Source organism: Delphinus delphis, chromosome 4 (assembly GCF_949987515.2).
Source record: "Delphinus delphis chromosome 4, mDelDel1.2, whole genome shotgun sequence".
Taxonomy (NCBI): domain Eukaryota; kingdom Metazoa; phylum Chordata; class Mammalia; order Artiodactyla; family Delphinidae; genus Delphinus; species Delphinus delphis.
Window position 1 is genome coordinate 98,596,517 of NC_082686.1, and position 24,294 is coordinate 98,620,810.

The following is a 24,294-nucleotide window of genomic DNA, read 5'->3' on the forward strand; positions in this document are numbered from 1 at the left end:
ATAAACGTTTGATTGCAACAAGTAAGTCCTTTGGACTGTAAGGCAGAGTTTGTATCACTGGAGACTATTTTAGTCATAGCCTCTACTATTTTCACAGTCTGTTTATAGAGATAAGACATGTATATTGGAAAGAGAATACGGGATAATCAGATGAAGCTGTATTCAGCCTGGATAAATGTGTGTGTGTGTGTGTGTGTGTGTGTGTGTGAGAGAGAGAGAGAGAGAGAGAGAGAGAGAGAGAGATAATGAAAGCAATATGGTACAAAGCTTTTTAAAGAATTTTTATTCTTAAGAAAATCTAGAACAATGTTTCATAATCCTGGTTGCACATTATAATCACCTGGAGAACTTGGTGGAGGGGGAAAAAAACAAAAAACAGTGCTTAAGTCCCACTGTCAGTGTTTGATTTAATAGTTTGGGGTCAGGCCCATAAGCTGACGGTTTTAAACAGTACCTTCAGATGATTCCATTGTGTAGCCAGGTTGAAAACCAGTGATCTAAACCAAGTGATTTTTTAAAGCAGACATAATGAGGTGGGTGACTAATATAATTTTGCTCATTTTGTAGTTTTTCAGAGGCAGGTGTCCCAGCTTAAACATTTCTGTGCCCCTAAATGCTGCTGTTCTTTCATCTGGCAGATTTCCCTTTGCCCTCTCCTCATTACTAGTCATGCTAAGCAAAAGAGGTAAAATGTGGGAAATAAGGTTCCCTCTGTATTATTTCTCATAAGTTGCTGATATAAAACTTGAGTGGGAGAGAGGGTAGGAAAGTGGGAATTGAACCACAGGCTGAAATAAAAATTTGCATCAATTTCAAGATTGCATTAGGAAACAATATCTTGTCCCCCTCCATTACTCTAAATAATTTAGGCTTGAATATATATATATATATATATAATTATCATTTATGAACAAAAGCCATGTAAAAGTATTTTAACACTGAGAACTCAGTAAAGAAACATTGGTTAAAAAAATAGTGTTTAATGATAAAGGTTTATAGCACAGAATTTTTGGTTAGTGAACAGTTTAATCAATTTCTTTGTTTATATTTATTTAACTTTTGTAAATATGTGTTTTCAACAGCAGGAACTTCAAGTGCAGATTTTGGTGACATTGTGAATCCTGATGCTTACTCTCCTGCTGTTGAAAAATTAGAGGAAAACAGCTTTATTGAGAGAAATTTCAAAGAGGACAGCATAGATATAGAAAGTAGTCAAAAGTATGACGATTCCTGCATATCACTTGAGAGCAAGGATTCTTTGCCAAGTACAGATTTAGAAGAAGCCCCCTTTAAGGGGAAATTATCTCAAGAGGACAAGGAATCCTTGGAATTTAGCAATCTGCATGAGAGGCCAAACTCTGAAGATTCTAAAACTACAGAGTCACCACTGGTAAATATCAATTATGTTTATTGTATTACAAATTTTATAATAAACATAAAAAATTCATATTGACACAATATATTCTTAAAGGTTACTTCCTATTGAATTTAAAATGTGTGACCTTATAGTTGAAGAGTAACTCACATGGGAAAGAATATAAATGACTTGCAGAACAAATTCTAATATGGTAAATGCCATTATAACAAGTGATTTTCTATGACAAATAATTTAAGGCCCACCTCATGCACCATAGTAAGAGTGCTGTTACTTTTCTAAATGAAATTCATTATTATGAATAATTTACTGTAATAAATCCTTTCTAGCTTTCTACTCTATAGTCACTGGTTAAAATGAGAAAAAAAATGCAGTTTTGTAGATAAAACCAGTTTTTGCGCCTTAATGTAAATATAAGGTTGAAAAGGTAATTCTTCAGGAATATGGCTAATAAAGAAATAGGGGTGTAGTTTTTGTTTCTTCTTAGAGAAAAAAAGATAAAGCAGTTCATTATTGCATTATTGCCAAATTTAAAAACTATATTTGAATCTCTGTTCTATGTACTAAAAATCTTAAGTAATTATGATTATTAATAATAAGTTATTTAGAAATTGGACAAGTCAAATGTTAAATTATTTGGAAATTGAGGAAGTCAAACACTTTAACAAGACTTTACAGTCATTTGTAATGAATCTCCATGGTGCCTAAACTGAAGGAGGGACCAAAAAAGTTGAAGAATGAATATTGAGTTGCTGCTACTTCTGCTTAGGAGTTTGGATTTCTTTGCCCACTTAGTGACAGGTCTTTTTCCTTTTCAAAGTGAGATATTAGAATTGAGACCTCTGCAAAAACCTTAGATCCCTAAAAGTCTGCTCAGTCTCTGAAGGAATACACAAGGAGACATACTCACAGGTACAACAAGATGAAAGGAAACTGATTTTTGCAGGGGATCTGGCCCAAGTCAATAAATATCTTATCTGAAAAATGGAAATCTTGGACTTTAATCCAGCTTCAGTTTAGAGTTTGAATGTACATTTCTTACTTGGAATCTGCAAGCCAATAAATTAACACTAATGTTGATCCATGTCTATTTTTTTTTTTTTTTTTTTTTTTTTTTTTTTTTTTTTGCGGTACGCGGGCCTCTCACCGCTGTGGCCTCTCCCGTTGCGGAGCACAGGCTCCGGACGCGCAGGCTCAGCGGCCATGGCTCACGGGCCCAGCCACTCCGCGGCATGTGGGATCTTCCCGGACCGGGGCACGAACCTGTGTCCCCTGCATCGGCAGGCGGACTCTCAACCACTGCGCCACCAGGGAAGCCCGATCCATGTCTATTGATGCCCTGATGTATCTGGCAAAAGTTAAACCCCAATCCCTTCTAGGAAGACATTCCCACAATTTAGCCAATAACAGATTCCCCAAATCAATGCCCACGGCAGCTGAATTTCTCCCTTTCCCCCAGTGAAGAAAGCAATTAATCATAGAATGAATTTCTGCAAACAGAACAAACAAGGACTCTGATTTTCCAGTTTCCACGGGGCAGCATGCGGAGGGCTAGGTGACACCTGCCCATGCTGTGTACTGTGTTATAAGAGAGGAATTCTGAGCATATAGAACCCAATTCTTTTATACTGGGCATCAGCCTGCCTGACCTCTGCCCTGGGGGGGACATTATTTTCTGTAACCTAATAAAAGACATTTGGCAAAACTCACAGATACATAATCTGTGGTAATTCACATAATGGAAAACAATGTAACAATTAAAATGAATGAAACATAGCTACTTTTATTAACGTGGATACATTCTCAAAAATGTGATGTTAAAGTTTAAATATGAAAGGATACATAGAGTAAATATAAGTCTGATAGCATTTTTGGAAACATTTAAGATAATTGGAACTTTTTATGGACACACTCAGATGAAATAATAGTCAAAAACTTACATTGTAATAGTGCATGTCAACTTCAATACAATAATATAATAAATTCTACTTATAAAGTCTAATATATATATTTTTGGTATAGATATTTGAAGCAAGTCTTTTAAATTACTGATATTGTGTGAGAAAGTTATATTATGTGTTGTACATATCTATATATTTAAAGTATTTCATCATTAAAATTGAAATGTTAAAAAACTACTAATTTTGATCTCTTATACTACTATTGTAAAAAAAATAAGTGGCAAATGATTATATCATAGAACCACAGTGCTTTACACTTAGTGGTAGAATCTACTTTCTTTTCATCCCTAATGACTCTACATGAACTGCTTTTACTCTTCCCCTGCCCTAGTAGAAACCATTCCCTGAGCAGAAACTATTTAGAAATCAGTTCTGCTCCAGTAGAAAATTCAGGAGTGGACAGTAGGGGCAATTTTAAGCAGTGGCATTACTTGACTTCAAACTGGAGTATAAGACAGTACATTTTGCACTTCAGTTTCCAGAAGTTGAGTTCTTCATAAAGGTGTGGAATTGAGTACTAAGTTGTAAAGCAGCAGCAGTGAGGTAGGGGCATGTGCCAGGAAGAACAAGGACTAGTCGGGGGCTCTTGGTTTTGAATCTGAAACCTCCAATAGTTAACTTGGTGACATTGGGCAAACAAGCAAATTCACTCTCATTGTTCTCTGTTAGCCTAGGCTTTCAAAGAAACTTCCATATTTTCAATTGTCTAATCCAAATATGAGCTCCACTAGAGCTGAAGGGGTCCTGTGAATTTATTTTTCTTTTTCTTTTTTTTTGCGGTACGCGGGCCTCTCACTGTTGTGGCCTCTCTTGTTGTGGAGCACAGGCTCCGGACGCGCAGGCTCAGCGGCCATGGCTCACGGGCCCAGCCGCTCCGCGGCATGTGGGATCTTCCCGGACCGGGGTACGAACCGGTGTCCCCCGCATCGGCAGGCGGACTCCCAGCCACTTCGCCACCAGGGAAGCCCATTCCTGTGAATTTTTGATCAGTGTCTGGGAGAGCCAGTGAAGGCGTCATGAGTAGGGTGGACTTGGACTTGTCTTTGAAGGAAGTGCTTTATTGGTCACTAGCTTGGTTTTGTAATATCATTTATATGATTTATACATTTGAGTAGAGTTATCGTAATTTTCTTTGTGTGATTACCACCTTGAACCAGACGGCATCTGGGCATTAGTTAGATATATTATGGAACTGTTAAATACTGATAGCCACTCTGATTGTATTTTAAGTCCATCCAGAGCTCTCACTGGTACATCTCCAATCTGTTTCCTACTAGACCCATGTACTTTTTAAATCCCATATTTATATTCTCCCTAGGATGAAAGCATAACAAAATATGAATTCATAGGGTGGTGGAGTAAGCCTAGGCTTCAGATCAGCTAGATCTGTATATTCAAAATCTAGGTCTGCTAGTTTCTACCTGTATGAACTTCACAAATTACTTAGCTCACCCTTGCCTCAGTTTCCTACTGGTATATTTTATTCATGGTGAATGTTTTGTTAACTTGGATTTTCTCTGTGACCATGATCAGATCAGATTTGTTTCCATCAGTATTTTACTTTCGTCTCTGAATTTATTTTATGTATAGACAAAGACACTACTAATACAAAAGCACAGCATATGAGACTCTATTTTCCAGAGTAATTTATGTGCAAAGACACTGAGGGAAGAAAATAAAGGAAAGGAAAGAGATAGGAAAACTTTACTTTTTTTTTTCGTGAACTTCTGTCCTCCTTAGATTTGATGGCAACTTTCAGATTATTACTGTAATTGTGGTTTGTGCATTTTTCCGAATTTACTCTATATAAATGTTGTGTTATTACTTATGTCTCCACAACTAGAACCTAAACTTGATGTAGGCAGAATCCATGCCAAGAACATAGTAGGCGCTCAGTGAATGAACGTGCTGGTTTGTGTGGATGAGATAAAATACACTTAACTTTGTTGAATATTTTGTTTCCTAGTTATTACAAGAAATAGCCCTCAGAAGTAAGCCCATAACTGAACAATATCAAGGACTTGAAAGATTCTTTGTTTTCGATAAAAATGAAAGACTCAACTTACTTCCTTCTCATAACTTAGAATGCAGCTACTCCAGTACTAGGATTACAATTGCAGGTAAATTCAGACATAAAATCAGACGGCCTGTGGACCAAGCTAACAGTTTTCTGACACCTTTTTTTAAAACAGTTTGTCAACATCTTAGGAAATACTGGGCAATTCTGTTCAACAAATAAATCATTTCCTTCTTTTCTGGCTGGAATTATTAACTCTGTCAGAGTTGCCATATATTTATATTTAAGGCTACTGTCAGAAAACATGGCTATAATGAGACTGAGAGAGATTATTTTCGTATTTTAGAAGTGTGGCCCTTAATAAATTAATAGTAATTCTTCAAATCACTTGATTGACTATCAATCAATCAGTGTTAAGTATTGTACGATAATTCTTAAATGCCATCTTAAAATCTTAGGATCTGTGAGATTTCTGAGACATATCCATCATTTTCTTTTAAAGCCATGTCTTGGTGTCGCCTGTATTCTTAAATTTCCTATGTATTCAAATATATTTTTTCACATACAAATGATTGTATTTTATGTTATATTGCTGTATACTTTTAAAAATATTTGTTTCTGTTCAAACTTGTATGTGTGTGTGTGTGCAATATCTTTGAAATTTAGAATTTTTCCTTTTGTTGTATAATTATGAGATTTTCTTTCATAATATATACCTCACTGTTATAAATGTTTTTTATTTAGCTAAATATTATCCAGTAAGGCAATACATATAATAAAGTAACAATATGGATGTCTCCTCTTTGTCAACTTTATATAATTTTACCACTTTTCCATTTTTAGGAGACAGAGAATGGATCCCAGACCATAGCGTAAGTGCCTATGCTGATAATGCAGTTGCCTTGGGTGTTCTGAAGAGAGCCCAGAGCGCATCATCAAGGAGAACACAGCAAAAGACTGGTAAGATTGGCTGTAAGGCTGCAGTGCCGTATTGGTGGCTCACTTCATTTATTAGTTTGTCTCTTAGCAGTTTACTAGGCACCTGAAAATTAGTTTTTGCAGTTACTTAATTTAAACTTACTCATTTAAACTGTCCTGGACTTTTCTTCCAAAACCAAAAAACCAAGAGTAGTTTTTATTCTTCTCAAAAACATAAATTTTACAGTCTTAGCTCCTTTCTGTAACAGTGTATTAGAGATTAATATTTTTAAAATGTAGCTCAGGATATGGCATATATTTTGAACAACGCTTATAAAATACATGCTGGGTTTCATTACACTTTCAGGAAAGAGTATATCTATACTAGATTTCGCATACTCCTCTTCTTGATTCGTATTATGATCACACAAAGCCATAAGATTGCTACTTGCTGCTCTGGTTAAGAAACCTCTGCTTTAAACCTGATGCTTAATATGTTGGCCCTGGAATCTTGATTTCAGTTCATTAACTCTATCTTCTAGCCAAAATAATTTCAAGATTTTCTATAGGATAACTCTTTCGACATATTGAATGCTCATTGCAGTATTTTCCTAGTGAGGGTATGCAGAGAATTTTGGCATGATTAAAATCAATAGTTTTATTAGATCATTACTGTTATCCTAAAATACCTTCTGAAGTAGGTTTGCTTTGTGCTGAATTTCAGATGAAGTTGTAATAGATGACTGAGGAATTAAGGCAATTCAATACACGTGCTGAGTATGACAGCACTGTGCCGGGCCCTGGGAGAAAATGGTTGCATAAGGCACGTTCCCTGATCTTTGGGAGAAACACTTGACAAAGGGGACTGTTTGCCTTCGTCTAAAGGCCATCTTCAAGCTAGAAATTTAATTACATATGATTTGTCCAAATATGTAAGGTTTATATGTCTCTCTTGCCCTAAATCCTATGATTAAAACTACTTGGCTAGCTTAGATTCTTTCCATGTGCATTTATGTTGAGAACCTGTCAGATTTTAAAAGGTATTTTTTTTAGTGGAAAATCCATTCATTTATGATAAATGTTTTTTGGCTCTATAATTAGGAACCTATTCTCACATCAAAGTCTAGGGCAGCTTTAAATATTCTGACTGCTTCCTTCTGAGGCAGTCAAAGATACTTCTTAAAGTCACTATATATTGATTAAAAACAAGTTCACATGCATGCTATGAGAATTTGTTACTAAGACAAATTTTTTTTTTTTTTTGAAGATGTTGGGGGTAGGAGTTTATTAATTAATTTATTTATTTTTGCTGTGTTGGGTCTTCGTTTCTGTGCGAGGGCTTTCTCTAGTTGTGGCAAGCGGGGGCCACTCTTCATCGCTGTGCTCAGGCCTCTCACTGTCGCAGCCTTTCTTGTTGTGGAGCACAGGCTCCAGACATGCAGGCTCAGTAGTTGTGGCTCACGGGCCTAGTTGCTCCACAACATGTGGGATCTTCCCAGACCAGGGCCCGAACCATGTCCCCTGCATTGGCAGGCAGATTCTCAACCACTGCGCCATCAGTGAAGCCCAAGACAAATCTTTATATGTAAGTAGCCAAATGCCTTTAAGTATCAACTTAGAGTGATCAGTTGAAATCAATAATAATTTACTATAAAAAACATTTGAAGGAGCACCTACTTGAGGCCTGGTGCTGGTGATATAAAATAAACCTTCTTCCCAGAAGCCCGAAAGCTTAGAGTCCAGTTCAAAGGCTCTCGAATGTGAGCATGAACATAATCACCTGGGAAACCTGTTGCAATGAGGATTTTTCATTGTCACTCTTAGAGATTCTGATTCATTAAGGCTGAGATAAGGTCCAGGAATTTGCATTTATTTTATCAACAATTCCATGTCATGCTGATGTAGATAGTCCAAAAATCATACTTGGAGAAAACTGCTGTTTAGACATGTAAATACATAAATTGTACCATATGTATTAATAATAAAAGGTTTATGAAAGAACCACGAGTAACATGCTTCTGGAGACTGATAGGTAACTAATAATAGTACATATGATCAGTCATAATAGAGGTAGATGCATGTGCAGTCTTTTAGGAATGGAGATAGTAAAATGATTGCTTTGCCATTGAAACATGTTGATATTTAAGATGTTAGAGAGTAGGTGACATTTCAGACAAATCTTAAAGCATTATTAAGACTTCCCAGTTAGAGGTGGAAAGAGATGCCTTTCTGGACAGAGATAGTGGCCTGAAATAAAAATGAAATTTTCCTGACTGTGCCACAAGTTACAGAAATCTTATGTTCTGAACTGATGCCAGTATATAAAGGAATTCCTCTTTCTGTAAGATTTTTAAGTTTGTGAATGTAAAAACATGATAGCTATGAAATACATGTGTGTTGAGCAGGAAGTCCATTGCTTCTCCCCACCCGCTGCCCAAACCTACTGCTCCCCGACTCCGACTTCCTATCTCTGTAATCTGAGGAAATTATAGATTAACACTGATCACAGTTATACTATAAATATAACAGAAGAAATTGTCCTTGGTATTAGCTCAATAATATAGGCTATGATTACTAATAAGACCAGTGAAATATTGGGAAAATAATGTAAAATGGTGCTTTGGGTTACATTAATGGGCATAAGAATGCCGATATATAAAAAATATTAATCACTCACTGAAGAGTCTTTAATACAATAGTAATTATTACTATTCTAAATAAAACATTAGAAGTGGATGAAACATAAGCAGAGCAACATGCTTTTTGCATACTGTTTCAATAACAAGTAGCATTCTGACCAAAGGACTCAATATTTTTTCCCTGGATAAAGGTCACAAAACATTATTGTCTTTTGATATTCTTGCTCCACTGTGTAAATTACTGAGAATTTATACATTAAAAAAATGTATTTTCTAAGAGTTCCTGAAACATATATGGGAATATTATTTACATTGCCAATGATAGCATAAGTTACTTCCAAAAGGAATTTCTTATGTTTTATAATCTACAAACTGGACTTTAAAAAAAAATATGGGATGATCCCTTTAGTTGTGGCATTTTTCATTAGTGCCCGTCTTAACTGGTTCTCTAATCTTAACCCTAGCAATAACACTAATAAGCTTATACAGGAAACACCAGAGGAAATGACATACCTAAATGAACAAAATAAAATCAAGGACCACCTGAAGCCTCACTGTCTTTCTATGTTTTAGGTACTTTAAATTACACTTTGCGTATATGTCCAGTAAGAAAGATGGTCTGTCTCTTTGCTGTGTGCTAAGCATAAGTCTGATCCAACCCCAGTGTACTTGTTTTTTCTCAGCTGGGATCAATTAACTTCTAATACTGTAGCAGCCAGATGTTGTTATAAGAGTTCAGCAAGCGTTTGTACTCTCCTGAATTTTCTGAAGGGCATCTACATTATGTTAAATTTTTCTCACCTCATGTTTGCCTGTGTTGGCAGAAGTCCAGTTCTTCCTAATAACTTCTTTTGTTTGTTTATTTTTTAATATTTATTTATTTTTTCTTATTAGTCATCCATGTTATACACATCAGTGTATACATGTCAATCCCAATCTCCCAATTCATCCCATCACCACCCCCCCTGCCGATTTCCCCCCTTGGTGTCCTTGTTTGTTTATTTTAACGAGTTTTAAATTCCTTTTAATTTTGACTGAGACATAGCACAATACAAATAGAAGGGTATGGTTTTCTCTATAGATCTAGAAGTTTCTATTTATATAGCTGAATTACTGTTATACTCTCTGACCTTTACTTCCACCATTACTGTTCCTACTTCACTCTTGGGAATGGCAAGTTTGTTTTTCTTGATGGCTATAAATAAAATATTGATTCCTTACATATTACAGGTAAAATCATTTCCAAATTCTAGTCATTAAAATAAATCTTAGGGATATTTACATTTATTTTTTAAAAAACATAGGCACGTTTTTGTCAGTTATTTTTCTTCAGAATTGTCTCTGAGCACAAATAGACACAAAAAGGTCAGAATCTTAATTTATTCACAATTTCACTCCCACAAAAATTGTTTTCAAAATTGATTTCTGAAATGTTCATTAAAATTGGTGCCCTTTGGGACTTACCTTAGTCAGTTTTAATTGCTTAAATAATTACATACTGCATTAAGATTCTTCTTAGGGTAGTAGCTATCTTCAAAATAGATCTTTTAAGTTAAAAATAAAAGACAAACTCCATAATCATTAACCGTTTAATACATGACAATTACCTGTAGCCACCCTTCTAAATCTTACATTTTCCTTTGAGTCAATAGAGTGGGCATAATGTTATATGGCATATGTTAAGTCAAATCATGACTTTTATGATAATGACAATAGCACTTCTTTAAAGAATCCAATATTTTACACAAAGGCAATTTATATTAAGGGAATGCAAGATTATCTTATAAATTATTTACATTTAATATATATATTTTACATCTTTATTGGCATATAATTGCTTCATATATACTTTATTGGAGTATAATTGCTTTACAATGGTGTGTTAGTTTCTGCTTTATAACAAAGTGAATCAGTTATACATATACATATGTTCCCATATCTCTTCCCTCTTGCGTCTCCCTCCCTCCCACCCTCCCTATCCCACCCCTCCAGGCGGTCACAAAGCACCGAGCTGATCTCCCTTTGCTATGCGGCTGCTTCCCACTAGCTAGCTATATTTATCTAAATCAGAACAATGATTCAGGATATTAAAAATATACCTGCACTATGCATTTCCAAATTTATGTCTTGAATATTCATTCCCTTGGCCTTTTTTAAAGAACCTTGTGAGCAGTACCAAATGATATATAGTTATGCTCTGTTAGTATGTTTTGAACGGATTATGTTTTCCTACTATGAAAGAAACACACATATTGAAGAAACCAACTAAGTCAACCTTTGAAATAGATCAAGATAAAGTGGTCACTACCCTACTGGAACAAAGTGATAACCTGACTCAGATCTGTGCTTCTGGAACTTTTCCACTGAAGCACCCTATAAAGTGGCTGAGAGTGAACTCATGTTTAGCAAAATTAGAGATGTGTTCTCAATTTCTTTAAAGCCTGTGTTTTTCTAAAAGATTTTGCATACTGGTCTATTTTGTCTCCATATCTGTTTTAATAGAAGAATGTTACACACCATCAAATAAAATTGGTCCACTAGGAAGTGATACCATGTTTATCCTATCCTCTTACAAGGCACAGTGTGGCATTGTCCTAGAATTGAAGATACAGGGCACAGTGGTTGGCTATGGGATAGATGATAAGATTGGGGTGTTGAATTGTTGTGGAATTGACTGGGTTTACAGATGTTTTGTTTTAGTTAATATTAAAATTAGCTTGCCTTTCTCTGAATGTAGAAAAAATTTGGGAAGAATAACCCAGAAGTGTTCTTTATGACATAGGGAAAGTAATTCGGGATTCACAAATTGAGGTAAACCAAAATGGATGATAATCTAAAGTTCATTTTCTCATAAACTGTGTTGCATGAATTTAGCTGTTCTAAGTTCAGGGGACTGGTCTTTTGTATCTTTAAGCACTCATTCAGAATTTTAAAAACAGTTGATTTAAATTTTTTTTATTTTAGGCTGGACATCACAGAGACCTTCAACAGCAAATTTACCACTTTGCAACTCTGTGAAAAGAAGTTCCAGCCGCCTTTCCTCTTCTCATCCCTGGTCAAGAAATACAGCTGCTCGATCACTCTCTAGAGCTGCTTCTGAAATTTCAGAAATTGAATATATTGATGATACTGACCATGACGAGCCTTTCTTAGACGACACTGCTGATCAACAAACCTTAGACAGTTTGGAAAAAGAATTAAATGCACTGAGAAATCCTGCAGGTAATGCTATTTTTTCACCATAGACAACATTAACTCTGCCTTCCACCTGATTCTTCATATCATCCTCCAAGAAAACAAGCCTTTCCCTTCTCTTTTAACCATCAACCTTTGTGTCTGTTGTCTTGACTATCCCCCGATGTCACCCTGAAAATGTTATAAAACATGTGGGTGCCCAGACATATCAGAGATAGTCCCCTTAGCTCACATAATACACAGTTAAATTGTGGCTTAAGGACCTTCATCCTTCATGCAGACATAAAAAAATTGTTTTTTCTCCTTCCTACAAACTCAGTGAGTGGCTAATCTCTGTTGCTTTATAAAAGCCATTGCCCAACACACTTTGAGAAGTGAGCTGTTCAATCTTTTTTTTTTTTTTCCCGGTACGCGGGCCTCTCACTGTCATGGCCTCTCCCGTTGCGGAGCACAGGCTCTGGACGCACAGGCTCAGTGGCCATGGCTCACGGGCCCAGCCGCTCTGTGGCATGTGAGATCTTCCCGGACCGGGGCACGAACCCATGTCCCCTGCATCAGCAGGCTGATTCTCAACCACTGCGCCACCAGGGAAGCCCAGTAATTCAGCATTCTTAAAGCGCTTAAGTTCCTCCTTATTTTCAGAGAAATTGTCTGCTATTGTATATTTGAGTTGCTTTTCTGTTCCACTTGGCTTTCTCCTGCTGAGACCTGTTTTGTTTATGTTGGATCTTCTTACATTTTCTTCAACTGTTTTAACCTGTTTTTATCTTCCTTTGCATTTACTGACATCTTCTATGTCAGAATTTCAATTTTCAGCTGGTTTTAGTCCATTCTTTATTGATTGACTTAATAAATTAGCCCTTTACAGGTATTGCTTTGACTATTTTTGGTAATTTTTACTTTGATATAATTTCAGATTTACAGATAATTTGCAAGAACACAAGAATAGTACAAGGAACTGCCATATACACTTTACCCAGTTCACCACCTGTTTGTCTCTTACCTCATTTGCGTATATGTACACACAAACACAACCCTGTTTCTGAACCATTTGAGAAGTTATAAACATCATGACCCTTTTCTAAAAAATACTTCAGTGTATTTTCCACGAACAACAAGATTTTCTTATATAACCATGGCACAATGATCAAAATCAGGAAATCTAACAATGATGCACTATAATTCTCTAATCCACAGTGCGTATCTAATGTTTTCAAATTGCCTCAGTGATGTTCATTATAGCTTGTTTTTTTCTGGTGCAAGATCCAGTCCAGGAACAAGTGATCATTTAATTTATTATCCTTTTTGATGTCTGACATGTTGTTGTTTGATCTTTGATATTAGTTTTTTTCTTTTTCAAAATGTCATTTTCATTATTTCTTCTGTAGCGCAAGGACTTATGGGGGAATTTTGTTATGGTCTTGATCTGTCATCTACCAGATTGGTCTTTCATTTAATCATTCTTTGTGTGCTGTGGATTCTTGGATTCCAGTTTGTTTGCATAACTAGTTGCTGTCAGTTCCATGTATCTTACTTGCTCACATGCATTGTGGGTGGCTTTGCTCATATCTTCTGTCTTTTCTGATATAGTGAGACTGCATTCTCCCTGAAACTCTCTCCACCTGTACTGAGATGTGTTGATCTTCTCTTTGGAGCTACTATTTGGGGGTTGGCTGTTGTACTCTTTTCTGTATCCTGCTGGCTCAAAGGCACAGGAAGGATACATGAAGGACTGGGGAGTTTAACCTCTTTTGTTGGAGGATCTGGGCTCTTTTGTCTTTTTTTCTGGATTTTATTAAACACCAAACTTTACTGGACCTGATTTCAAGTGTGTTCTGTCCCTGGGGGGACACCTGCAAGTTTGCAGTTTTCTTGCCTCTGCTGAGATCTTCTGGTGGATGTTTTAGGGCTTGAAAATATTTATAATGTTTTCTCCTTACTTCCCCTTCACCCACTTTTCTCTAAATCCGTGTGGTATTAGTGAGACTTGTCAGCACCTTAGATGACTCTCCTCTTCCTGTTACTAGTTTGTGTGCTTACTGGGTGGGGAGGGGAGGGGGTGGACAGCAGTAGCCCCCAGCTATACCTGAATGAATCTTCTGTTTATTCCTTTGGTTGTCCCTTGTCAAAGTTTATTATGTGAACTTGTACCTCTTCCTTTGGTTCTTTTTATGATTTTATTTTATTTTTTATTTTTCTGCTTTTTCCATTCATTTCATTAGGGGTTGGGGGAGGAGAGATTGTGGTCCATCTTTACCTGTCATTCATTTGCCTGACTCCACATTACTAAGAATCAAATGGAAATATCCTTGGAGGTAATTCTCACATTAAAAGCCAATTCTAAAATGAAGCGTGTCAGGTCTGAACTGGATCAAAAGGATAATCATACAATTTTATATCAGAAGGTGAAAGGTTTTTTATTTTGATAAATTGATAAGTTCCATTATTTACAAATGAAATATTTTAAAAACAGTGGTCTTTCTTTGTTTCTAACCTCTCAGCTTTTCCATTTCCTCTGTCAGGTTTGTCCTTACATGCTTCACTTTTTCTCCGTGTCACTCATTTCCTCGTACTCCAACACCAATATTTTCACTAGAACTCATAACTTTTCATATATAAAAGCAAGCACCCACTGTGTAGCCTGTGAACCGCCAGGGCTTTCTGATAGTTCAGGAGCAGAATGCAATCACTTATACACACTCTACCCAGGAACAGCTCTCTTTCTATCTGGGAAGATTGGCCTTGGAGGAGTGCACAGCTTTGGAGACACTCACCTGGAGCTGAGGAAGGAAGAGGACAGCACATCAGCTGAATCGTCCCAACAGTCAGTGAGGGGACAGATGCTATGGTGCAATCAGGCCCTACTCTAGAAAATTCACTGATTCAGGACAGGCTTTTGTGTTCTGTTCAGCATCACTGGGCAGAAAAATTCCACCTACATGTCACTACCCATGGTGCATTCTGGAGAAACTTCATGAGGTCTGGTGTCACACAGACACAGCTACACAATTGGACTCTTAAGCAAATATATATGAGTTCGCACCCCTGTGAAACCTGCCTTTTTGTGAGCAGCAGACCTTCTGACTTGTTTTTTGTTAGCTCTAGGATAGATACATCCACTTCCCCTAAGTTCTAGGAAAAGAGCCAAGGAGCCTGGAGAAGAAAAGACACAAAATAACTATAATACATTGAGTAGTTTCTCCTTTGACTCTGATTGCTAAAGCTGACAGTAGAGCCATTTCAAAAGGAGGTGGGGCCGGCAGGGGGCTAGGGATATGCGCGCGCACGCGCACATGTATGCAGGTTGCAGATACAACTTCCTGCTGAATCAGGAGACAAGGGGCAGCAAGGCAGGTGGTTGAGAATCAGGCTCTGGGGCCAGGGGTCCAGCTCTGAAACTCTGAAATTCCTACCTTCTTGACATTGGGCAAATTACTTTCTTAAACTCACGCTGCATCCGTTTCCATGTATGAAAGATGAGTATGATAATAGGCCCTATCATAAAATTGTTCAGTGATTGAATTTGAGTACAGGTATATATTAAATATTATATTTATAAAAATTTTCTCTCTCCACACACATACATGCACACACACATGCATTTTAACATTTAAGTGCCCAGCACATAGTCTGTCCTGATTTTACTGTTAAATTATATAAGAAACCCATGGGTGGTGCTTTTGACATACAGTAAGGTATGGTGCACTTGACAAGTCCAGTTTTTAGTCAAAAACATATAAAAGCTGTTTCTATTCTAGAACTATGTTTTTTTCTGGGCACTTTGAGGATTATAGTTAGCTATAGTTCAGGCTGTATTTTTACTCCCTCCACAAATATCTTTGTAAATAACACTATAGTCACTCCCTTAATGAACTCAACATACCAGTATAATTTACTTACCAAGGCATTTTTTCAGTTTTGGGATATTGTTATAGCCTGAAGAATTTGGAAATATCAGAAGATATGCATTACGAGAAAGTATCAGTAATAATGCACAGTAAAGCATTCATCTTTTCAATAGGTAAAAATGATTCATTTGTTTTAAACTCATTCTGATTTGCGGTTTAAGAGTTTTTGTGGGGCTTCCCTGGTGGCGCAGTGGTTGAGAGTCCGCCTGCTGATGCAGAGGACACGGGTTCGTGCCCCGGTCCGGGAAGATGCCGCGGAGCGGCTGGGCTCGTGAGCCATGGCCACTGAGCCTGCGCGTCCAGAGCCTGTGCTCTGCAACGGGAGAGGCCACAACAGTGAGAGGCCCGCGTAACGCAAAAAAAAAAAAAGAGTTTTTGTGGTCCTTACATTTCCATGGCAATCTTATGCTTCTACGAGCCCAAAGGTACTGAGCCAAGTAATTAAAGAGAGGAAGGAAAAGACTTTTTCTTAAACAAGAAAGAATAAAAATCTACCTGATACTAGCAGATGTAGCCATACTGCCTGTGAAGTAAAAGAGTGAGGCAGTAGTTTCCTGAGTAATTAAAAGTTTGACCATCAAGTAAGATATTAAACTATAAAAGGGCTAATCAGGATTTATAGTTAGCTAATTAACTAGATAACCCTTGTAAAGACAGTCAGGTTAAGTTGGGTTAGAATGGCAGTCTGTTTGCTTTAGGGCATCTGAATTTTGGAAAAAAAAATTGAGTGACACATAAAAGTGAAAGTCAACATACTAAATACATTCTGATGTAAGGAATATGAAACCATTCAGTGAGTAGTAATAATCACTGTTTGTTCTTCCATGAAATGTTGCTCCATTTGATCTTCACAGCTACCCCGTGAGGTAGATGGGGCCGGTGCTGCTTTTAGTCCCCCCTGTGTGGCTACAGTAACTGAGACTCTGGATGGGGCAGTAACTGCCTCCCCTGGGTGCTCAGAAGCCCCCCGGCACAAACCCAGGCAAGTCTGCCCTACATTCCTTTGTCTTACCACTAGACCACAGTGCCACTTAAACAGTGTGAAATCCTTCCTTCAAATCACTATTGTGATCACTTGAGAGGGAGAGGGTGTGGGCAGAGTGAAGGCAAAGGAGAGAAGGGGTGGAGGATAAAGAAAGCAAGACAGTGGGTGAGGAGGAAGACGCTGGCGGGCTGGGCACAGGCTCACAGGTTACAGGGCGAGGGTCCTGGTTGTCACACCTCCCGAACATTGGGGTGTCCTTTGTATGTGTATCTAGTTCTTGTTTTTGTTGTTGGTGGTGAATTCCTTATTGGGAAATAGCCTGTCTGCTTTGTTTTTGTTCTTTGAAGTTTTTAACCTGTTTCTTTGGTCCTGCCTTTCTTCTTTACTTCTTTTTTTTTTTTTTTTAACAGCTTTATTGGAGTATAATTGCTTTACATTGTTGTGTTAGTTGCTGCTGTATAACAAAGTGAATCAGCTATATGTATACATATATCCCCATATTCATATGTGTTTATTTCCCCGTAGAATAAAGCTTTATGTACATGTTTTAAATGACCTGAGTTTTAGAAATACACTGTAGAACTTTGTATTTAGTCAATTTTCCTCCTTGGCCATTCTTTATTATTGCATTTAAGAGATTCTTCAGTGATCAGAGAACATACACTCTTACTCCAGGGATAGAAAAGATTTAATTTCAGTCCACTCCTCAACAATCAGCTGACTTGACCGTTATAAAGTAAAATCTCCAATGTAAGCATCAATGCAGTCTTCCTTGGTCCTGTATGAGGAAAATCAGAAGACTTAGGTTTTTGTACGGTTGACCTCTTAGGTTTTAATGCTAACCTGCAGTAGGGTTTTTGTTAGCAGTTTTATTTTTCTCTGCCTTGAAAGTCAAGTGATGTCACCTTTGTTCCTGCTAACTTCACAAGGTATTCTGAAATATAATTTTGAGAATAAATAATTTTACAAAAATAGTCTCATCCTATTTGCACAATTTGAATTAGCTCTGCACTCATTCAGTTAGGACTCAGATGCCTAACAGAGGTTGAATATCTCTCCTGGTGGGATTCCTTAGATCTAAGTATCACCATTGGGTTTTAGCACTGTGGTTCTACCAATTCCAAATTCTGAATTGACTGCTTTCCCACGGGTAACATTCTCTATCACTGGGGTATGTGAAGGGACCTTGCCTGCCTGTTTTCTTTCATCTTGTGGAAAAATAGGAGAGAAGATAGTAACCTAATGCTAAAGAATTAGATTCTGGAACATAGTGATTTATTATTTCGGTGAGCTAAAAGAGCTTAGGTTGAGTTCCAGTTCTTCTGTTATGTAGTTACATGACTGAATAAGTTATCAATCCCCGGTGGGCCCTCAATTTCCTAATCTCCAGCACGTGGGGATGGGACAAAAATTTTAGCTGAGGAATCTTTTGTTTTTCTCAAAGTTAATCTTATAGAGAGTTCCCAAACATAAACGAGACCAGGGAAAGCTGTCCTGCTTGCTTTGGGGTGGCGTTGGGAGCCGCAGCCTTATCCCTCAGCCTACTGAATTTCTCCACGTATTGTAATTTAGAAGTCACTGGGATTTTAAAGACACTTTCAGTTGTAAATGTATTGAGCTCTATCTTGCAGGAGGAATAATCTAAGTTACCTTCTGTAGGGGAAGCTCTGCTTGCTTAAAAACTTCAAGTTGGGCTTCCCTGGTGGCACAGTTGTTGAGAGTCCGCCTGCCGATGCAGGGGATGCGGGTTCGTGCCTCTGTCCGGGAGGATCCCACATGCCGTGGAGCGGCTGGGCCCGTGAGCCATGGCCGCTGAGGCTGCGCGTCTGGAGCCTGTGCTCCGCAACAGGAGAGGCCACAACAGTGAGAGGCCCGCGTACAACAACAACAAAAACACAAAAAACTTCAAGTTATTTCTAACCAGCCCCCCACCACAAAAGTATCTTTTGTCAAGTGTATAATACTCGTAGTTTGGTGTTTGGTCCTTCTGATCTTGGTGCTTTCATAAGAGTGAAGGGAGGAACAGCAGCCAGTAGTTTTAAGTTTTAAAAGTCTCCATAACATAACCTCATGTATAAGTTAGATGGCTCTTACAACTTTATCAATGACAAAACGAGGGCATTATGACCTAACATAGCAATTGTATTTATTTCTATACTTGACTTTTTGGTAGTTCATATAAGGATATGTTTGCTTATTTAGCTTGTACTATTTGTCCTTACTCAGGCTGAATCACTGGCCAGATTCATGAAAATGAAGAAGATTTAAGGCTTCACCCCTTTCACATACACATGGCTATTACCTACCCAAACAAAGCAAGGAGGTCTAAAAAGAAAGGGTAGCTTTTCCAAGACTAACCATTGCCTCAGACTGTGTGTGGGCAAACCTTTTAATTCTTAGAAGATAAAAAGATATAATAAAGTATTTAACATTCAGGCAAGTTTAGGAGTTGCCCAGTATTGTAACTTTAAAGAGGCTCACTTGATTTTCTTTGGAATTTGGGGAATTTTCAGGGCATTTGACACTTAAAATGTCAAAAAATCAAAATTCGTATACTAAAAAATCAATGTGGCTGGGTAAAGTAAGTCAGATAGAGGAAGGCAAATACTGTCTATACTACACTATCCAAAACTATACAAATATCACTTCTGTGTGGACCCAGAAAAAGCCAAAATCATAGAAACAGAGAAAAGTGGTGGTTACCAGGAGAGGATAGTGGGAGAAATGGGGAGATGTTAGTCAAACAGTATAAACTTATAAGATGAATAAGTTACAAGATGAATAACTTCTGGGCATCTAATGTACAGCATAGTGATTATAGTTAGTAATACTGTATTGTATACTTGAAAGTTGCTAGGAGAGAAGATCTTAAATGTTCTCACCACAAAAAAGAAATGGGAGTTATGTGGAATGATGGAGGTATAAACTAACACTATAGTGGTAATCATTTTACAATATTTGTGTCTCTAATCAACACACTGTTTTATACCTTAAACTTACACAATGTTACATGTCAATTGTATCTCAAAAAAGCTGAAAAAATTGGGAAATTTGCTAAAAATAAATCAGTGTGATTAACGTGATGATACCCATGCCCTCATTTGGAATCTCAGATCAAACATACCTCACATTCAGCCCACCCCACCAATACTAAAAAGTTGAGGTGATTGAAAATCTGTACTGACCGTCTTTGTACTGCTTGTAGTTTACTTTGAGTAAACTTCCAGCACCATATGCTGTACATGTGTTTCTTGAATTTATGTGTTGACAATGCATGAAATAAAATATTTCAGATCCTTCAGAAAAACTTTACAGCCTAACCTCAGAAGAGTTATCGGCCTTCAACAACCATTCGCTGAATACAAGTCAGACTACCCAGAATTTCCGTAAGAGCTCACGTGCGAGGGACCCATGTGGAGTTGAGGAACAGAGGTAGGTTAAATCTGCAGCTTATATGTACAGACAGTGCATAATAAAATTTTTGACAAGCCCCACCTCGTTATCTTTACTACAAAAAGAAAGATTGTCCTCATGTGTGTACTTTATATGTCCATTCTTTGTAAAATGTTTAGGTCCTTTGCTGACCTATTATCAGGATTTAGTGAAAGGCTTATGAAGTTCTTACTTTAACGTGAAGAGAGAATTCTCTGCTACACAATGTGTGTCAGGAAAATGAAAAAACATTTGGAATTTAATAATCCTTCAGCATTTCTTCTTATATTGAAAAACAGTTGCCTTGCTTGCATTCATTAACTTACTGAATTTCAACACTTTGCGTTAATAGCCTCTTACTCAATGTATAGAATGGAATATTGAGAAGTCTCCTTGAAATCAAGCCTAGATCATTAATGATAGCATATTTTAATCTGTATAACTTCATTGTTTCCTTACATAAGAACATTTATTTAGAGATGGTGATCTGTTTATAAGGAACATGGGTTATACTAATAAATCTTCAGAAAAGTAGTCTATCATATCAGGCTACTTTTGACATACTGGAATTCCCTGAAAAAGGAAGAGGGATTCTTCTAAAAAGACTGAGATAAATGTAAAATAAAAATCCCTTGACTTGTAAATTCCTTTGATTGGTTGAAGTCTAATATTGCAGTAAAAGGGAATCAAGAGTCCATTACTTTGTCTTTCTGAAGGAGGAAATCATTTAGCTGTGGTCCGAGGATTTTTGCATTTCTAACACCACGAATATATTTTTTTAAGGGATCAATGTAAAGTTGCTATTTTTTCCCTAAAAAAGTCATTAAGAACAAAGTAACCAAACCAACTTCATGCTCTCACCACCATTTCATAAAAGGAAAGACATTTAGTACTAAATATAAAGAGAATATACTAATAGAATAAAGCACAGTTCTTTAAAATGAAAAATTTCATGAAAAAGTTATTACCTTGTCCTTCTTTTCTCAGACCAGTGAAAACTTTTTTTTTTTTTTTTTTTTTAATCACAGTTAGATATGAACTGGTCCACCAACAAGAGTTTAGGAAATGCTGGTTTAGCCTGTGTTGGGCATAAAATCCAAAGAAGAGTTCTATCTGTCACAGGGTGAACTATTATATATTATTTAGTAGCATACATCGGCTGAAATTCTAGATAACTTGGACCAAAATATCTGAACTATGCAGGCTCCTCTCTGTTCCCCCATTCTATGTCTTTCCCCAAATTTCAGACAGCAACACACTAGAGTTTCCACGAGTTCCTTTCCACCATAAAATAAAATAACTATATAATTGCTGTTCTGGATTTTGGCTTTGGCATATCTTGACTGGCTATCCACATAGTCCTCATTTACCGCACCCAAAAGAGGTGATTTATCTGGCAGTCTACTCACTGGGATTCTGTTAAAGAGCCAATGTAATGATGAATGTTCTTAACGATGACCCGGAGGCTCTGTAAGTTTGTGAAGTACCTTCTGAATCATCAATGAACGACACAACAAGAGACCATAAAATCTTCTCTCCTTGGTTCCACTGTGGCTTTATTTCTTGGGAGAGGGAGAATGATGGGGATCTCTCACTACAAGGAGGCTTGGTGTATTGGGCACATCGAAAATTATGGTCTCAGTCTAAGACAGCCCCCTCACGTCTGCCTGCCTCCGATGACTTCAGCGTGTATAGTATTGATCAGAAGATAAATGAAGAGTTGAAACCTGGTTCTGTATATTGTGTATTGATCTTTTCATGTATTTCCAGCTCTTCTGAAAAAGATACTGAAATCCAGTCCTTGCTGACAGTTTCTGAAAGCAGTACGGATGAGGAGGAAGATGATTTTCTTGACGAGCAACATGTCATTACACTCTCGTGGTCAAAGAGTACCTAATGATCATTTGTTCATTACTTTTTCCATTTTGCACCCAGAATAAAGCGAACAACTGAAAAAAGTAATCAAGTGATTACGTGTCCAGGTGCTGGAGATTTTTTTTTTTTTTTTTTTTTTTTTTTTTTTTTTTGTGGTACACGGGCCTCTCACTGTAGTGGCCTCTCCCGTTGCGGAGCACAGGCTCCGGACGCGCAGGCTCAGCGGCCATGGCTCACGGGCCCAGCCGCTCCGCGGCATGTAGGATCTTCCCGGACCGGGGCACGAACCCGTGTCCCCTGCATCGGCAGGCGGACTCTCAACCGCTGTGCCACCGGGGAAGCCCTGGAGATTTTGATGATTGTCTCTGATACTTCAAGGTTTGCAGACTAATAAAAGTTAGTGAAATTACAAGTTTAAGGGCTTTTTCTTCCAAATGGTATATTGTATGTCAAATACTAATCTATATCGCAGATCATATTAGTAAAATTTAGTGAAATTTAAAAAGTAAGTGGCGGGGGGTGGCGGTGGTGTGATGAATTGGGAGATTGGGGTTGACATATATACACTAATACGTATAAAATAGATAACTAATAACCTGCTGTATAAAAAAATAAATAAAATTAAATTAAAAAAAGGAAATTGATAAAAAGTAAGTTATAACTATGTCTCTAAGAACTTATCATAAGATGATACATGATTATCTTTTTAAAATTAATTAACTAATTATTTTTATTGAAGTACATTTGATATATAATATTATATAAATTAGTAAATGATTATCTTTAAAGTAACACTAATTGTTAAATTACATTTTAAATAATTATGTCATCAATGTACATTTGATGGCCAAGTTATACTTGGTAGTATCATTAATTGAGCCTGGAATCCATTTTTTACTTTGGTGATTACAGCTTTTTTTTTTTTTTTTTCTATTGGTGTTTTTGACATTTATAGAAGTTCTGGTAACATCAAAAGTTTCTGCTGGAAGAGAAAAAGGGGACCTAAAATAAAGTGGACATAATACTTGCCATTCTCTGTTCTAGTAAAACACAGAAAAGATTCCCTAAGTATCTTATTTGGGGAGGGTCAGTGTGAAGGTTAATTTTCTGTGTCAACTTGGCCAGGCTAAGGTACTCAGATATTTGGTCACATTTTATTTTAGATGTTTCTATGAAGGTATTTTTTAGATGAGATTAACATTTAAATCAATAGATTTTGAGTAAAGCAAGTTACCATCCATAGTGTGTGTGGGTCTCACCCAATCGTTTGAAAGTCTTAAGAGAAAGAAGACTGAAATCCTCTAAGGAAGAGAGAATTCTGCCTTCAGACTGATTTCAGGTTCAAGCTGCGACATCAGCTCTTCCCTGGCCTCCAGCCTGCCAGCCTGCCCTATAGATTTTGAATTTGCTAGCCATCACAATTGGTTCTGTTTCTCTGGAGAACCCTGACTAATTCAAACATAGTCAGTTTGAAGGACTGTTGTGGTAGCCAAAGAAAATAACACATTTGGAAGTGTGTTGCTAGTCTTGAGTGGTAGTGGATCTTGGAGTTGGTAGGTGTTCAAGGTTTTACGTAATCTTATAATGCAAGGGCTTAAAAAAGAGCAGAAGACGACACGGGAGGATAGTTTTATGGATGTCCCTTTGTGACAGGTTAGGACACTTTCCCCTTAAGGAGTCTGTCGACCTATCAGAAGAACATCCCTACAGGTTGGTTATGCCATCACCACAGCATAGTCATATCTCGGGGTTCAAACCCTTCTGAGTAGTACTCCAAGATTCTAAATTCTGAGATTCTGGGGAGAAACCCCTTACACAAGACTGATGTTTGTTTAGTGTAAATTGATCTTGGATACTTTTTTCACAGCATCAAAAAATTGTACTGGCGTTCACAAACATCATCTACTGACAGGATAGAAAATGATGGTGAAGAGAACCTATAGCCCTTTCTATGTCTTTTAGCATAAAAATGCCATTTATTAAAAGTGA

General features: G+C 37.2%; 1 protein-coding gene across 1 annotated transcript in view; it reads left to right on the plus strand.

Moving 5' to 3' along the window:
• ZBBX (zinc finger B-box domain containing) overlaps positions 1–22,752 on the plus strand; it is a 103,926-nt gene extending 81,174 nt beyond the window's left edge. The window contains exons 14-19 of the mRNA XM_060010004.1: positions 1,083–1,390; positions 5,303–5,456; positions 6,197–6,313; positions 11,875–12,132; positions 20,292–20,430; positions 22,201–22,752. Of these exons, the coding sequence (XP_059865987.1) occupies positions 1,083–1,390; positions 5,303–5,456; positions 6,197–6,313; positions 11,875–12,132; positions 20,292–20,430; positions 22,201–22,327 (1,103 nt within the window). The 3' untranslated portion in view covers positions 22,328–22,752. The remainder of the gene's footprint in view (positions 1–1,082; positions 1,391–5,302; positions 5,457–6,196; positions 6,314–11,874; positions 12,133–20,291; positions 20,431–22,200) is intronic.
• Positions 22,753–24,294: the final 1,542 nt, after the last annotated feature.